This window comes from Pseudonaja textilis, chromosome 10, assembly GCF_049901715.1.
Source record: "Pseudonaja textilis isolate UNSWEBS1 chromosome 10, rPseTex1.2, whole genome shotgun sequence".
NCBI classification, from domain to species: Eukaryota; Metazoa; Chordata; class Lepidosauria; order Squamata; family Elapidae; genus Pseudonaja; species Pseudonaja textilis.
Window position 1 is genome coordinate 21,845,666 of NC_141999.1, and position 17,639 is coordinate 21,863,304.

The window sequence follows — 17,639 nt, forward strand, 5'->3', positions numbered from 1 at the left end:
ATAAACGGGCACATGTTATTTGCATGAGATCTTAGAAAACAGCAATAATAAGGTATTAAACATACCTACAACAGTTATGTTTGCATAACCTACAATAAAAAGTCCAGGTCCTCCTTCTATCAACAGGTAGTTTGCCGAATCTTGGAAGGTTAAATTGCTGATGGAAAGGGAACAATTTTGGAAAATGTCCTCCCGTCCCGTATATTGCTGTCCTTGCATGGACCCGTTTATTGGGGGATGGAATCTTATTCCAATTTCCTGCATTGTTTCTGGAGACAGGCCCCTGGACCAGCTGCAGTAGACAATCCCATCTATAAGTTTTGGTGGATGCAACATAACGTCAAGCTTCTCCATGGGATTTGGAGGGTTTAACACGATAGGGACTGTCTTTTCGGCTCTGGCCAAATGGAAGACAGTGGCTGCAGTAGAGGAGGAAAGAGAAAGAGAGACAGTGGCTGCAGTAGAGGAGGAAAGAGAAAGAGAGAGAAAAATAATGGTTCTTAGTCCAGTGGTGGGTTTCAAAAAATTTTTCCTACTGGTTCAGAAAGCTCACTTCACTTTGTGTGCCACAACATTGAAAGGGCAATCTTCTTTATATACAATTGATGGGACCTTTGAGTATGTAAAAATATTGGAGTTCAAATGATCCAAATTATTATTATTTTTTTCAATGCTATATATCTATGAGGTTCGAGCAAGACATTTCAGATTGTTTGCTTGTTTGTTTGTTATGTATTAAGTCTCAGGATCCATAAGTTTATTAACTGGAATGCAATTCACAACCATTATTGGCCCCAAAGTCCTGTTTTGCAATATAAGACCAATATTAATGTCGAAACGATAGAGCAGACCTGCAACAAAGGAACCTAGTAGAAGCTTCAGCAATTCTAATTTGAATTATTATTAATAATTAGATTAAATGTAGGAGTCCACTCTAATTTCATTTATTTATTTACAACATTAAAACAACTGTTCATCTTTTAACCAGTTCTGGGCAGCTCCCCATCTTATGAACACTGATTAAAATTCAACTGATTAAAAAGTTAAAACAACTGAAGCCTGGTGCCAATTCAGATCTCCAGGCAGCTTACAAAAAATAAAACTATATCAAACCAATTAAGAACATAAATTAAACAAGACAGGTTGGACTAAGCAGCCATTAAAACTGGAGATAATCCAACTGTCCACCTACATTCACAAAAAACAACAACACCCCAGATAAATGCATCAACATTTCTAATGAAGACCCAACCCTCCAACCAAGATCTCATCCAATCCTTGGAGACTCTATTTTTTTTTTTTTGAGGTTCTCATCCATACCTGTCCAAAGCACCATCCAACTTCTCCATCTAAGAATACCACGTACTCCATTCATCAAGTATGGTGGCTTTGTCTGCATTGTGTAAGCAGAAGGTCTTCAGGCTTCGTGGTTTCAAAACCCAAATATGGAACCATCAGAGATCCTGACCAAGCTTGATCCAACAGGAGCTTGGCAAATCAGATCTGGACACCCTCTTGACTTCTGACTTCTTCATTGCTAACCAAAGAGGTGTGGCTGGATTCACAAACCGAAGAGGTGTGGCTGGATTCACAGCCGGTAACGGGAAAGGATGAAAACTCAATAATGCAGTATATTTAGAACCAGTAAAAATTTTATTTGCTAAAAGAACATGAGTCACACAGTTTACTAATTACAAAGGGCTATGCAAAGTCCAATGTCATTTTTCGTTTATGAGGCTTTGTGATCATTTGGGCTTCGACTGAGTATTTTAGAAGCATCTCACCCAATCTTCTACTGGTTGACAATATATGGGTTTGAAGAATTGTTCCAATTTCCTGATCTATTTTAGATCAGCTTTATTCACAAAGTTGTGGGTATTGCACAACATGATTTCTGAACATTTCCCGACAGCTTCCCACAAGTCCTTGGGGAAGCCAACAGGAAGTCGGAAGTCACTCCCATACCTGCTTTTTTTTGCCCACCTGTGGTCTTTCTGTTTCTCAGTTCAGGTAAGGAGACATTGATTTATTACTGAAGTGCATTTATCACTACTACTATTTTCCTATTTGTGATATATATTTTTCTTAACTCATCACAGGATCGTCCAGAGTGGACAGAAGGTCGCAAAAGGGAATCACATGACCTCAGGACACTACAACTGTTATAAATATGAACCAGTGGCCAAGCATCCAAATTTGGATCATGTGATCAGGGCGATGATCCTTCTTCAAGCCTCCGTGGTCCCCCTATGATGATATCATAGCCCCCCCCAGGGGTCTGCGGCAGTGGTGGGATTCAATTTTTTTTATTAACGATTCTGTGGGTGTGGCTTGGTGGGCATGGCTTGGTGGGCATGGCAGGGGAAGGATACTACAAAATCTCCATACCCTCCCCACTCCTGGGTGAAGGTTACTGCCAAGTCCCATTCCTTCCCCACCCCACTAACCTGCTTTCCAGCTCCGTTCTCCTGTGCAGGGCAACTCGGGAGACAGAGAATAGATGGGGCGGGGCCTGTCAGAGGCGGTATTTGCTGGTTCTCCAAACTACTCAAAATTTCCACTACCGGTTCTCCAAAACTGGTCAGAACCTGCTAAATACCATCTCTGACAGGGTTGTCTAGTTAGAAATAAAGCTGATTGACCATGTCTCATGTTGTTGACCGACAGCTAAGAAGGCCAGGATGAGGTCCCTGGGTGTATTACGAAGCACAGAATGCCATCTTACAGGTACTTTCTGGCAAGTCTTTTGGAAGAGAAAAATGGACTTTGGCCTACTTCCCTGTTGGGAAGTGCCCAGTCTGGCAGGGAGGAGGGATCAAATATGCCCCTAGTCTAGAATCACTGCGCAATCACAAAAGTCCTAGGACCGTTCCCCACACCTCCAGGTTCCTTGGAGCCTTATCTGATTGTTACCAAGAGTTGGCTGGGAGAACATAATAAAGGAAGTCTTCAACTTACAACCATTTGTTTAGTGACCGTTCAAAGTTACAACGGCAATGAAAAAAGAGATTTATGACTGTTTTTCACACTTATGACTGTTGCAAAGGAGCATCGCCCTGATCACGTGATCCAAATTTGGATGCTTGGCCACTGGTTCATATTTATAACAGTTATAGTGTCCTGGGGTCATGTGATTCCCTTTTGAGACCTTCTGTCCATCAAAGGCCATGGGCAAGCCAGATTCATTTAACAACTGTGTTACCAACTTTACCACTGCAGTGATCCATTTAACAACTGTGGCAGGATAGGTTGTAAAATGGGGTGAAACTCACTTAAAAACCGTTTTGCTTAGCAACAATAATTCTGGGCTCATTTGTGGTCATAAGTCGCGGAGTATCTGTAAAATAGTTAGCCTGAACTCTGCATGCGTGGTTCAGTTTATCCTGTGTTATGTTCAGTTGCTTTACTTTTTATGTTTTCTATTTCTTCTCAGAGGAAACTGCCTCAAGGTTTTAAGAATGGCAAATGGTCTACATATCCACAAAGCAAAGTATAAATAACCCAATGTGGTTGATCCCTACTAATGCAAAGCCTTGTTGCAGATTGAATGATGTTGGGGTAGAGATGTTATGACTGTCAACCCTGAAGCTGACCTGACTCAGGCTACTTGGGTTAAAATCTGGGATGTGAAGGAGTCATGTTGGTTAAACAGTTCCACAACTACCCCCGGAAGCTTAAGGGACCCTTGGGGTTGGACGGGCAGAGAGGCTAAGGTGAATATTGAGTAACCTCTCTGCAATCTTTTTTTCTTTGCAAGAAGTCCTCTTCAATTAAGGGGGGGTTGCCTGTCAACCCTGAAGCTGACCTGACCATTTTGAGGCTCAGTGTTGCCACAGTGCAGCTGAGGGGGAATAGAGACAGAGGGGCTTCTTTGGTTACAAAAAACAAAATACTTTCTCCTGGGAACCAAGGACATTCCCACCGGTGGCTGGTGCAGACGGGGAGCCACGTTGCCTGGCAACTGGATGGGACCTTGATTGGACCGTGTGACTGACTGACTGGGAAAAGGGAGAAATGTTTAGTTTTTAATAAGGGGAAAACTGCGGGAATATTCAGCATCGGTTTTCACCAGTTTGTGCCAATATGATATGTCCAATAAACCAATTTTTTGAGGAACCAACCTGCCTCGGAGCTCTGTTTATTATGAATGTATTACTTGGGACTCTGACATTGACCTTGTGAAATTGGTGTGTGATTCAACACTATCTGGGCCACTGCAGAATTCCTTCCAAGTAACCTTCCGCTCCTACAGGTAATCCTAAAATTATCTCCCAAGTTTTGGAGATGAGGTCATAATGGACTTTTTTTTTAAAGGCGTACGACATGGGCACCTTATGAGAATTCCAAGCAATAATTTATATATTATATATAGACTGTGGAGTTAAGGGTTGTTTTTTATCTTGTTAAGATTTTTTTTTTAAAAAACCCAGTCCAGTTAATAACGCTGGTGTACACAACCGACTCCCACACCACAGAATCAAGAGGTCCGCCATATTGTACTTGGAGGCTGACAAGAACAACAACAGAGCAACACAGTCACCACAACAAAGCAGCCCAATTGCCAAAGAGAACGATTTATTGAGTGCAAATTTCCCTACTGCTCTCAATCCAGCTGAAGAACTGCAATACATTCTTTCATTAGGGAAAGCCAAACGATAAATGGGTATTGATATGATCCATTCTTGTAATGCAGAGGCAGGCGTGCGCCCTGAGGGAGTCTACAAGGTGGCTTTAATGTAGATGGTTTTTTTTCCAAAAAATCAAAATTTAAAATGATGTAAAAACAGACGAAGCTTCAGCTTGTTTCAGAAATCAGAGAGTAGAAACCTAAAAGAGGAAAAAAAAACCACACCAGGCGGTTAAAGCACAGTTTTTGTTCCAGGTTCTGGGGACCTATTTGAAAACGAAAATGATTCAAAGGACTCGCTAAACAACTGCAGAGATTCACTGAATAACCATGGCAAAAAACCTGGCATGACTCACTTAACAACTGCCTGGCTTGTCATCAGAAATTCTGCTTCCGGTTGGGGTTGTCTGGTTAAGGACTACTAAATAAACTCAATGGTGTAATCAAAGCACTGACTTTTATTTTTATTTTATATTTTAATTACGCATAGATACTTTGAAAACAGCGCATTGTCTGGGTCTGTTTCGTTTTACAGAGAAATAACAAATGTTCTGATAATAAGAATAATAATGAAGATTGTAATTATAATGATAATAATAATGTTAACTTATTTATAACCATAGTCATAATAGCTCATCTTTTACTTACACGTAGTAATAGCCTTTCTTCTTCTTCTAATTTCTCTCTCTAATATCTAACCACTGGTAAAACATATTCCATGTTGAGTAATATTCTGTATCTCCGTTGTCTTTTCTTTTTAATGTCAATCTAACCATCTCTGCACAGCCTCATATTTTCCGAATTATATTTTCATCTGGGGTGTGTGTGAGTGTCCTCATTTTTCCTACACCACCTAGTTTTTACGTGCATTGAACACGCTACACAGATAAAACCAGGGGGCACTTCCTCGCTGTAGCTGCCAGTTTGATTGTCTTGACCTACTCTGTGGAGATCCCAGATGAGAGTCATGGATTCTTGCCCCGATGTCTAGCAAACATCAAAACACTTGGGAAAACTAGGGTAATATGAACCATTCCTGAATATTTTCTCAGAAAAAAACTCATACTTACAGGTCCCTCAACGGCGTCTTAAGCTTTTTAGTTTTCCTAATGAGAGAAAAAGAGACCACAAGGTAATATTAGGTGTATGTCCATCCTCCATCTCTAGGCAGGAACCCCTCAATTATTATTATTTTTTGCCATGCTTTTTAACCTAGGGTTTCCCTATCTTCTACTCACCTATCATGTCAACCTCCAGAGTGGTCTCGCCTGTCATCATAGATTTGGGATTCGTTGCTCGACAAGAATAATACCCAGAATTCTCTGGGACGATTTTCCGAATGAGCACCTTCGGGTTATTCTCAACCAGCTGTCCATTGTAATACCACTCATTTGTTGTGTTAGGATAGGCAACAGCTACGCACGTTAGGCTAACTGTTTCCTCATTGAGATTAATTGTCTCATTGATAAAAGGAGGGTCAGGTCCATCTGCAAGAAAAAGGTGCATTTTTTTAACGAAAGAAAGATATCTTTCAACGTTATGGCCTTGCGATCTTCTGGGGGAAGAAAAAGGGAAAATGCTCCCATTTCATTTCGTGGAATAGGTCTGGGGAAGGGACTGCCCTAGATGTCACCTAGAACAGGAGTCACAAACCTTTTGGATCTCAGGGACCTCGAAACTCAATAATTTTAAATCCCGCGGACCACTAATATGAATTTTGACTGATGGTGGCTTGCTGACGTTTTCCCAGGGTCTCTGCAGAAAGTGGCTGAGACCCTGGGAAAATCCCCCCAAAAGTCTGCAGGAAAATTCCCTACCCTGTTTTCCTACCGATCGATCGTTCTTTATTTGGGATCGCAGGATACCATCTCCTGCTCCGTTCTCAGGGAGGGGAGAGAGAGAGAGAGAGAGAGAGACTTTTGGCTTCATGCAAAGAAAGCAGCAGAAGTCTTTCTTTCTCTCCCTCAAACTCCTCCAGAAATGAGTCTTTGCCGGCGCAGCCTCTTAGAGCAGGAGGCCTTGCAGCTTTCCTTGTGTGCAGCCTGGTGGCTAGGCCAGACTTGTGGGGCATATGGGGCATGTGGGGTGCATGGGCAAATTCTCCCCCTTTGCCCTTTCCCCCCCTCCCCTCACTACCTCATGTTGTTCACAATGCAAGCAACGCAAGCCTTGTGTTCCCACTCAGCCTGGATTAATTGCTTTGGGGGGGGGTGACATTTCTCTGCAGACCACCAAAATTTTCTCTTGGAAATTTTCCCTGGCCCACTGGTTGGTGACCTCTGATCTAATCTAACCCCCGCCCAAGCAGGAGACCCTACACCATTTCTGACAGATGGCAGTCCAGTCTCTTCTTGAAAGTCTCCAGGGATGAAGCTCCCACAACTTCAAAAGGCAACTTCGGTTCCATCGGTTGATTGTTCTCACTGTCAGAAAGTTCCTCCTTATTTCCAGGTTGAATCTCTCCTTGTTCAGTTTGCATCCATTATTCCTTGTTTGGCCTTCGGGTGCCTTGGAAAATAGCTTGACCCCCTTCTTCCTCTCTGTGGCAGCCCCTCAAATATTGGAAGACTGCTATCCTGTCTCCCCTGGTCCTTCTCTTCACTAGACTAGCCAGGCCCAGTTCCTGTAACTGTTCATTGTATGTTTTAGCCTCTAGTCCCCTAATCAACCTAATTGCTCATCTCTGCCCTCTTTCTAGAATCTCAACATCTTTTTTATAATGTGGTGACCAAAACTGGATGCAGTACTCTAGGTGTGGTCTTACTAAGGCTTTATAGAGTGGTATTAGTACCTCCCTTGATCTCGATTGTATCCCTCTGTTAATGCAATTTAGGATTGCATTGGCTTTTGGGGCTGCTCCTGCACATGGCTGGCTGGATTTTCTAGTTGCCGACCCTTTCCCTAACTTTCCTAGTTTTTTTTCCCGTTCTGGAGTAAGAAGGAATAACAGAGTAATAGAATAACAGTTGGAAGGGAGCTTGGGAGTCCTCTATTGCAACTCCCTGCTGAAGCAAGAAACCCTATATGATAAACACATGGTTGTCCAATTTCTTCTTAAAAACCTCCAGTGTTGGAGCATTCACAACTTCTGGAGGCAAGTTGTTCCACTGATTAATTGTTCCAACTGTCAGGAAATGTCTCCCTAGTTCTAAGTTGCTTCTCTCCTTGATTAGTTTCCACCCGTTGCTTCTTATCCTGCCTTCTGGTGCTTTGGAGAATAGCTTGACTCCCTCTTCTTTGGGGCAGCCCCTGAGATATTGGAAGACTGCTGTTATGTCTCCCCTGGTCTTTCTTTTCATCAAACTAGAGACACTCCATTCCTGCAACCATTCTTTTTTTAGCCTCCGTACAAGAGGTTGTTCCTCTCTTAACCCAAACCCAAAGCGAGGCACGTTGGCTGCCTTGGCATGACTCCAGAGAAGAAGGTCAGACTTACATATGATGGTTAAGCCAAAGGGATCGCTGTCACCGGAAGAGAAGCTGTTGGAAGCATGGCACGTATATTGAGCAGCATCGCTTCGATTGCATGGGTTGAAATTGAGGGTCTGGCCATCAGGTGTCAAACTGATACGTTCATTTTCATTCACGGGCTGGTCTCCTTTGGTCCAAGAATACACAACATCGTCACCTTCGGCTGTGCAGTGCAAGAAGGTGCTTTTGCCCTCTGTGCCTTCTTGTTGGCCAGTGATAGTCACTCCGCTCACACAACCTGCAAGGAAGGCAAAAGAGTTGATGATGAAGAAGGTCCTGGGAATGACACACAACAGAAGCAAAGTGCAGGAATGGAGAGGATTAATGGTGAGACAGTTTGGCCTAGTGGTTGAGGCACCAGGCTAGAAAGCTGGAGGCCATTAGTTCTAGTCCCACCACAGGCATGAAAGATGGTTGGGGGACCTGCTTCGGCCAATCACTAGCAGACGGTGAGTTCTAGTCCTGCCTTAGGCACGAAAGATGGTTGGCTGAGCTTGGAGGATTGTTGTTGTGGGGAAAATAGGAAATAAAAGGAGTTGCTGGATATGTTTCCCGCCTTGTAAAAACGATACAGGCGAGATCCAAGCAAACAAATAAATACATGTATTTATTACAGGCAGTGCTTGACTTACAACCACAACTGAGTCCAATGTTTTTGCGGCTAAGCAAGGCAGTTGTTAAATGAATTTTGCCCCATTCTCTGACCTTTCTTGCCACAGTTGTTAAGTGAATCACTGCAGTTGTTAAGTTTGTAACATGGCTGTTAAGTGAACAATCTGGCTTCCCTCTTGACTTGGCTTCTCAGAAGATCAACTGTCTAACAACTGTCTCACTCAGCAACAGATATTTTGGGCTCGATTGTGGTCATAAGTCAACAACTACCTATACAGTTGATCTCTAACAAACAACGCCTTTTTCAACCAATGGAGCCAAGGATCCTTTCTATTTTGAGGTTTAAGCCAGGGGTCCCCAACTCCCGGTCCGTGGACTGGCACTGGGCCACGACATGCCAGAAACCGGGCAAGCGAAACCCATCTGTGGGATGCAGACAGCACGCAAAACCACTCGTCCACAAAAAAAATCTCTCGCCACGGAACTGGTCCCTGGTGCACAAAAGATTGGGGGCCACTAGATTTAAGTTGTGACAGGCAGGTGTGGGATCCTACCGGCATAACAACCGGTTCAGTGAGCGCATGTTTTGTGCAGTACTTGCAAACAACTTCTCCTGCAAGCAATCACCATATCATTTAACATAGCTTTAACAACAACAACACAAGAACACACAACAGATATAAACTCAATGTAAGCCACTCAAACTCAATTGCAGTAAGATGATTTCAGCAACAGAGCGGTCAATGTCTGGAATTCACTACCTGATTCTGTTGTCACCTGCTCTAACTCCCACTCCTTTACCCTCAAACTAACCTCTATTGACCTCACCTCATTTCTAAGAGGTCTGTAAGGGGCGTGCATAAGCGCACCATAGTGCCTACCGTCCCTGTCCTATTGTCCCCAATTATCCATTCCTATTTCTTGTATTTAAACTTACGTTTATTCTTGTTTCTGTGATATTGGTAAGCTTTTGACTAAATAAATAAATAAAACATCCTGCTGACATGCAGCACTCAGTTGTGCCATGCAAAGCAACTAAGGTAAGAATACAGGACAGCCTAGAGGCCTGGCAGGCAAGTGGGCCCAACCAAAGAAAAGACGATCTTTGGAGAGAGCCCGTTCTGCGTCAGCTGCTCTTTGGAGCTACCGGTTCTATAAAACCAGACCGAACCAGTAGAATACCACCCCTGGTGGCAGGTCCCACAAAACAATGCTGGTGAAAGGGGGCTCCGACACACCAGACCCAGAGTGACAATGGGCCACAAGTGCTGAACCCTCTGCAGTTACGTACTTTTCTTCAAGCGAATGTGCTGAATATTGCTTCTCGTCTTTTGGTGAAGGAGCTCATTCATGGCTTCGCAGACGTAGCCCCCGGCTTGACTCTCAGAGAAGTTTTGGATGAATAATCTGCGCCCGTCATCCAACCAGACACCATCACGGTACCAAGCATACTGAGGCTGGGGAAATGCATCAGCCTTACAGGAGAGGATGATGTTTGTGTGTTCTTCATTGCAGACGTCCACTGGACTGATGATAGGTTCTCCTGGACCATCTAGGGATGAAGATGCAAAGCAGAAAATTTTGAATTTGAACAGAGCAATTTAGGCAGAATACTTCCAGCCGTTCAAACGCAAGAGCGAGCAGGGTCTTGGTTGTCCCCAAAGTGCCTTTTCAAGAGGCAACTGGGCTTCCTTCGTTTTCCTTGACAAAGTTTCATTTCTCATCCAAGAAACGTCAACTCATAAAACATCCCTATGGCTGTTTTTGAGTTGCCATAAACAAGGGGGTGTGTGTGGAAAAATCTTAAGGAGCACTATGGAAGTTTAAAACCAGAAGAACATTCCACCCTTATCTAACAAAGATTGTAGCTAGGCTACCAGGTCTTCTGCCTGAGAAAATCCTTCATTGGAGAATGTGATTGATGACACCCAGCCCTGTGAACGTGCTTCATTGGAGAATCTGATTTATGATACACCCGGGGGGGGGGAGGGGGGAAACAGGGTCACAGGTGACTGTAAATTACATATGCCAGAGTTGGCTTCATTTAGGTTAATGCCGACATGTCGCTCCTAATAAATCTTTTGGATCTTTTTGAAGCTTGGCTCGAGGCTCATGATTTAATTGGGCAATCACCGGAACCCTGACAGCAAGCTTCTTCAGTTCCGATTGAATGGTGGAGGATGAAAGAATTTATATCCCTTGCAGTCCTCTGGTCGCTAGTGCTCTTCCTGAGAGTCGTTGAGGCCACTCGGAGGTTTATCTCTGTGCCCTCAGGGTCACCTGAATAGTGCAAATGGGTGTGGTGCCTTCTTGGAACTGGTGAAAGGGCCGTGTGGTAAACACGAGATCTGTGGTGTTGTATCCCTCCACCTCTGTTTGAGAGAGGGCTGTTCATTCTTAATGTGTATGGCCTCTTTGACCCTGCACTCTCAGGAAGAGCACTAACAACCAGAAGACTGCAAGGAGTATACCTTCTTCCATCCCCCACCATTCAGTCAGAGCTAAAGAAGCTTCTTGGATGAGAAGCGAAACGTCTTCAAGGAAAAACAAAGAAAGTTCAGTTGCTTCTTGAAAAAAGTACTTATGGGATAACCACAACCTGGATGACTGATAACCTCCACAGACAACATTCACCGTGAAGCTTCCACACCTTGAAGCCTCCATATCTTTAAGGACACAAATGGATGTCTGAATTGGGCTGCCTCATCGATAAAATTCCTTATGGGCAAGGTAGCATCAACCATCCTATGCACATCAAGAATTTAGCTGCTGTTTCAACCGAAATGCAGAGAACGGACTCCTTTGGGAAGTCTAGCTAACTCCTCATTGGGGCCAGCCCAGTGGTGGGTTGCTCCTGGTTTGGGCCGGTTATAGAGAACTGGTTGTTCCGATGATCAGCTGGCCCCGCCCTATTCTATCCTATATTTCCGTGTTTTTCAGCTCAGCTGATTCGCACGGCACAATGGATTTCCGCACCTCAGCTATTCTACTTAGCTCTGCTGCCCTAGAAGGTCAGCTGTAGAAGTTAAAATTGGTGGGTTTTTTTTTTTTGAATCCTGCACTCAGTTTGCACACACTCACAGAACCAGTTGTTAAACCAGTTGCGGCTCACCACTGGGCCAGCCCTGTTGGTGATAGGGACTGGCTACTAGGCAATGCTGCCTCTCTTTATGACCAGGGAACGGGCTCCGTTTGGTCATGGATTTCTGCTGGATCGCCCCTGCCCTGTTCCTCACCTTCTCCAGCTTCCGAGAGGCTGGGTGTTGCCGACTCTTCTCACCGCATTTAGCAACATCATAAATTCTCTCCCTTCTGACGTTCAGAGGATGTTTAGCCTCACTGTGGATGTCCTTTCCCCCAGTTAAGGTTGAAGCACTTTTTGTGTCACGACAGGACCAAATTACTCAGGTGCAATAAGGAAACAACCCATCTCTGAGGGGCCCAAAGCCTTGATGAGAAAACAATTTTCTTTGGGGCTCACCACACGTCCATAATCTTTTCTCCCTTCCTTTCATTTATATTCCTTCCTTCCTTTGAATCTTTCCTTCCTCCCTCCCTCCCTTCTTCACTCACTCTCTTTCCTTCCCTTCCCTTCCCTTTCCCTCTCCTCTTTCTTCCTTCCTTCCATCCTCCATCCCTCATTCACTCCGTCACTCTCTTCTTTCCCCTCCCTTCCCTTTTCTTCCCTTCCCTTTCTTTTCCTTTCCTTTCCCCCTCCTTTTTCTTCCTTTCTTCCTTCCTCCCATCCTCCCTCCCTCTTTCACTCACTTCACTCACTCTCTCCTTTCCTTTCCTTTCCCCTCCATCCTCTTCCTTCTTTCCATCCATCCTCTCTCTCCCTCATTCACTCCCTCACTCTCTTCCTTCCCTTCCCTCCCTTTCCTTTCCCCCTTTTCCTTCCTTCCTTCCTTCCTTCCTTCCTTCCTTCCTTCCTTCCTTCCTTCCTTCCTTCCTTCCTTCCTTCCTTCCTTCCTTCCTTCCTTCCATCTTCCCTCCCTCTCTCACTTACTCTCTTCCTTTCCTTTCCTTTCCTTTCCTTTCCTTTCCTTTCCTTTCCTTTCCTTTCCTTTCCTCCCCCCCTCCATCCACTTCCTTCCTTCTGTCAAGGTTCTGATGATTGCCCTAATTAAACCATGAGCCTCAAGCCAAGTTTCCTTCCTTCCTTCCTTCCTTCCTTCCTTCCTTCCTTGGCCAGGCTGTTGTTGAAAGAGTAGAGTTTATTCTCTCTATAGGTTTTTGTTTTGTTTTCGTTATGATAGAAGACATTACATGGGTCAGAAGGATTTTAACATGTCCTCTACAAGAGACCTTGCAATTTAAATAACAGTCCTATACGGGACATGTAAAACTGAGCGGCAGGCGATGCACACCAAATACTCACAGATCACACTGAGGAATACAGGGTAACTTTTCACTACAGTGATACCATTGGAGACTTGGCACCAGTATTGCCCAGTGTTATCTGGGGTTACGGAGGCAACGTGGAGGCTCCGGTTGAAATCTGTGAAATCGTAGCCCTTGCCGAGAAGAATGTTGTCCTTAAACCAGCTAACTTCTTGAATGATGGTAGTATTGCAGTATAACCAAACGGGCTGAAATTCCATCAGGAAATTGGTTGGCTTGACGATCACATTTGGCTTTGGCAAATTCTCTGCAGGCAGAAGACAGATGATTATTACCAGCAAATTGCACAGTGGTAGAAACCAGAGAACCGGTAGGGGAAATTTTGAGTAGTTCGGAGAACCGGCCAATCCCACCTCTGACTGGTCCCGCCAACCCCATCTATTCTCTGCCTCCCAAGTCCCAGCTGATTGGCTGGGTCTCCTTCGGTTGCCCTGTACTGGAGAACGGAGCTGGAAAGCAGGTTAGTGGGGTGGGGAGGGAATGGGGATTTTGCAGTATCCTTCCACTGCCACGCCTACCAAGCCACGCCCACAGAAACGGTAGTACAAATTTTTGCATCCCATGAGGGAGGGAGGCTCTCATTCATGGAGGACTTTATGGTAGCTGAAGCCGATGCCTCCACGCACGGCGACTCTGAATGGCCACCTTGTCCCAAAATTTTAAAAAACAACAACAAAGAAGGGTTAGCAAGCCTTACCTTCAACCTTTATGGTGACATTTCCCATATTAGAAAATCCAGCTCCTCCTTCTACCAGCACATAGTCTGCACTATCATCTTTTGTTAACTCCTTGATGTGAAGGGTGCAGTTGGAGTAGACCATTATTCTCTCATCCAATCCTTCTCCAGGTATGTTTTCACCTCCTTTCGGATACACCGTCGTGATTTCTTCCATTTCGCCCCCTTTTTGCTGACGGTACCAGGTGCAGAACTTAATTTTATCTGAGGGAATTGGTGGGATCATCAGGACCTCTTCTGTCTCCATTGGATGTGGAGGATCAACCGCAATAGGAATCACATCAGGTTGAGGCTGAGCCATGTGAAAACTACAATGGAGGACGGCGCCTGCAGGTTGAAAGGAGAAAGAGAGACAGAGGGAGGGAAACGAAAGAGCCTTACGTAAAATACCTTTCGTCAAGTAAAGGAGGCCCCTTCCTAGAATTTATTTGCAGAAAAGGTTTCTGCACAATGCTTTTGCATGCTCCATCACAGATCTTCATATCAATAAAGCCACCCTTACTATCCTGCAGGAGAAATTAGAAAACACCATATCAACCAAATTAAAAAAAAAAAATTGAAAAAGCAATGTGGTTAACACTTGGAGGAATTTAACCCCCACACCCCAACATCTGGTGACCGTTGCCATTTGTTTAACTGGGGTTAAACCACCATGGTTGGTTCGCATGACTTGCTAATCCCAAACTATGCTTAGCAAAGCAGGTTAATGACACCAGAGGACCTTATAACGGCTAAATGTTAATGAAGAAAAAACATTGATTGCCTTCTGAGACATGGAAAAGTAGACCTTTGGCACTTCCATGGATTTTGAGACTCAATAGTAATTATCATCGGCAACACTGTTTGCACAACAGTGGAAAAATGAAGAGATGAAATGAAGAGGTACGGATGAAAGTGTAATTTAAAAAAAACATTAGAATGTGCAGAAATGGATAGATTAACACTTAAAATTAAGGCGAAGGAAGAAACAGAATACTTTTTAACATGGGATGTGTTTTACCAGTGGCTAACAAACAAACAGAAGTTAGAAATTTAAAAGCTTAGGAGGATGACGAATTATATAAGGAAGGTTTACTAAAATGGATAAGCAAATGCTATGATGATGATGATGTGATTATTATAAATGTTATGAAGATCGTTATTATTACTATTTCTCAAAATTCACTGCACCCAGACAACACACTGTTTATGTAGACTGTCTGTCTGTCTGTCTGTCTGTCTGTCTGTCTCTCTCTCTCCCTGTCTCTCTCTGTCTCTGTCTCTCTGTCTCTCTGTGTGTGTCTCTGTCTCTCTCTCTTTGTCTCTGTCTGTCTCTGTCTCTCTGTCTGTCTTTCTGTCTCTCTTTCTGCCTCTCTCTGTCTGTCTCTGTCTCTGTCTGTCTCTGTCTCTCTCTCTCTGTCTCTCTCTCTCTGTCTCTGTCTCTGTCTCTGTCTCTGTCTCTCTCTCTCTCTCTCTCTCTCTCGTAGATACACCAGGAATTATAATGAGGATTTTATTCCCCCTCCAAAGATCACATCCAGCCTTTGCTACTCGAGGTTCCCATCCATACCTGCCCAAAGCACCATCCACCAGGAGCTTCTCCATCCAAGGTTACTGCGTACACCGTCCATCAAGCAAGGTGGCTTTCTCCACACTGGGAGGCTGGCAATTTTTCCTCTTCTTTTGTTCAAAACCGAATCTGGTACCACCAGGAAAATTCAAGCTTTTATATGTCAGGAAACCAGTATGTGGTCACCTCTGGCCACTAAACCTTCTGCAAATGAATCAACACCTACCTGCCCTTCCCAAAGAGGTGTGGCTAGATGCCCAGGTGGTAATGGAAAAGTAAGGAATGCATATTCACTACATTCAGAATTAGTATATATATTATGTATTATTTGCTAAAAGAACATGAGTCATTCCACTTCAGGTGAAAGCATCATTTGATGTTCATGGCAGGTTTACTAGTTACAAAGGGCTCCAATTTATGTGTTGGTGCCGGCCTTTTGCACACATAATTTAGACCCAACTCTGAAGGAATGGAAGGACAAAGACAAGAAGTCGTTGCATACAGTGGCGGTAATAAAGATTTAATTTGATTTCAAGTTATATACTGAACATTTCTTGCTACCCTTCTCATTGTCGAAGGATGTCAAGAACATTGCAGAAAAAGAAAGAAAGAAAACCATTTTTTTTTAAAAAAACAACCATTTTGCATCTTACAAATAGTTTCCGGGACTGCTCTGTCCAAGACAGTAGTTAAAAGCCTAACCTCCAATCCACCCTCCTCCCCAAATTAGCTGTTTTCAACTCCCTTTAAAATAAGATAAAATGTTATGCATACTGAAAAGGCTTCCAATCCCTTTTTTTTTTCTGCCTCTAAACCCAGGAAGTTCTTGACTTAACCACGGTTCAGTTGTCACGGCACTGAAAAATGTGACTTATGACCGTCTTTCACACTTATGACCTTTTTCACACTTACGATCACGGGATCAAAATTCAGATGCTTGGCAACTGACTGGTATTTATGACAATTGCCGTGTTCCTGGGACAGGTGATTTCCTTTTGCGACCTTCTGACAAGCAAAGTCCACGGGGAAACCAGATTCACGGGACAACCATGTTGTGATCCACTGTAGTGATCCACTTAACAAAAGTGGCTAAACTCCCTTAACAAATGTCTCACTTAGCAACAGAAATTTGGGGCTCAATTGTGGTCCTGTGCTTACCTTGAAATATCAGGATGTCAGTTCCATTCCTATGCATTTTGTTTTTTTCCTTCTGTGTTGGTGGGTTTATTTATTTTCGAGGAACATCGGCAGTTTTTTCCTTCTGTTTTACTATTTTCTTTCGTCCTAGATTATAGCAGTAACATCAGTTGCAAACAAAAGCCAGCCTGTTCCTGCTCTGTGGACAAAAGGAACACACAGCCCATGTTGTGATCAATAATAGGGAACCCGGTTGCACCACAAAATTATTATTTGTTTTCGTAGCAGTGCTGGTTTTACATTTGCAAAATAACGTTTGTGTGTGAGAGAGTTTTCAGTCAGAATGATAAGGAAGCAGCAGGATTCCCACTTCCAGACATGAGCAGAATTTGCTGGTTGTGACAGTTGCTAAAAGAATGGGTGAGCCAGGTGCTGCACAGCCAGGGGCGAGACTTAAATATTTTCCGTCCTCTGGGCTGCAGGATCTGCAAACATCCCCCCACAAAAAACTGAAGATGACAATCCCAATCACATCATCTATGCGCAAGAGCTCACTGCAACAACATTGCCAAAAAAGCTTCAAGAGTTGGAAATCTAATCTTAAGAAATTTCTCCTCTGGTTAATACTGAATTACTAACTAGGGTATACAAAACCTTTGCTAGACCAATACTTGAATACAGCTCGGCTGTCTGGAATCCACACTGTATATCGGACGTTAATATACTTGAGCATGTCCAGAAGTATTTCACAAGAAGAGTACTACACTCCTCTGTTCGCAACAGAATACCCTACACCACCAGGCTTGAGGTTTTGAATTTGGAAAGCCCAGAACTACGCCGCACTATGGTTTGACTTAAGCATGGTTTATAAAATAATCTGCTTTAATGTACTACCAATCAATGACATTTTCACCTTCAACTGCAACAATACAAGAGCACGCAATAGGTATAAACTTAATGTACGCCTCTCCAAACTTGATTGCGGAAAGTATGACTTCAGCAAGAGTGGTCAATGCCTGGAACACACTACCTGACTCTGTAGTTACATCCTCTAACCCCCACTCCTTTTTCCTCAAACTAACCACTATTGACCTCACCCCACT

At 43.7% G+C, this 17,639-nt stretch overlaps 1 protein-coding gene across 1 annotated transcript; it reads right to left on the reverse strand.

The window, feature by feature from the left end:
- Window positions 1-4,554: 4,554 nt before the first annotated feature.
- On the reverse strand, window positions 4,555-15,590 carry LOC113445971 (cell adhesion molecule CEACAM5-like). Its single transcript, XM_087940143.1, has 8 exons — window positions 15,400-15,590; window positions 13,812-14,177; window positions 13,092-13,361; window positions 10,002-10,262; window positions 8,064-8,336; window positions 5,866-6,114; window positions 5,698-5,733; window positions 4,555-4,827 (listed from the first exon to the last, which is right to left on the reverse strand). Exons 1-7 carry the CDS (start codon window positions 15,458-15,460, stop codon window positions 5,705-5,707), a joined length of 1,509 nt encoding a protein of 502 aa, XP_087796269.1. The 5' UTR covers window positions 15,461-15,590; the 3' UTR covers window positions 4,555-4,827; window positions 5,698-5,704.
- Window positions 15,591-17,639: the final 2,049 nt, after the last annotated feature.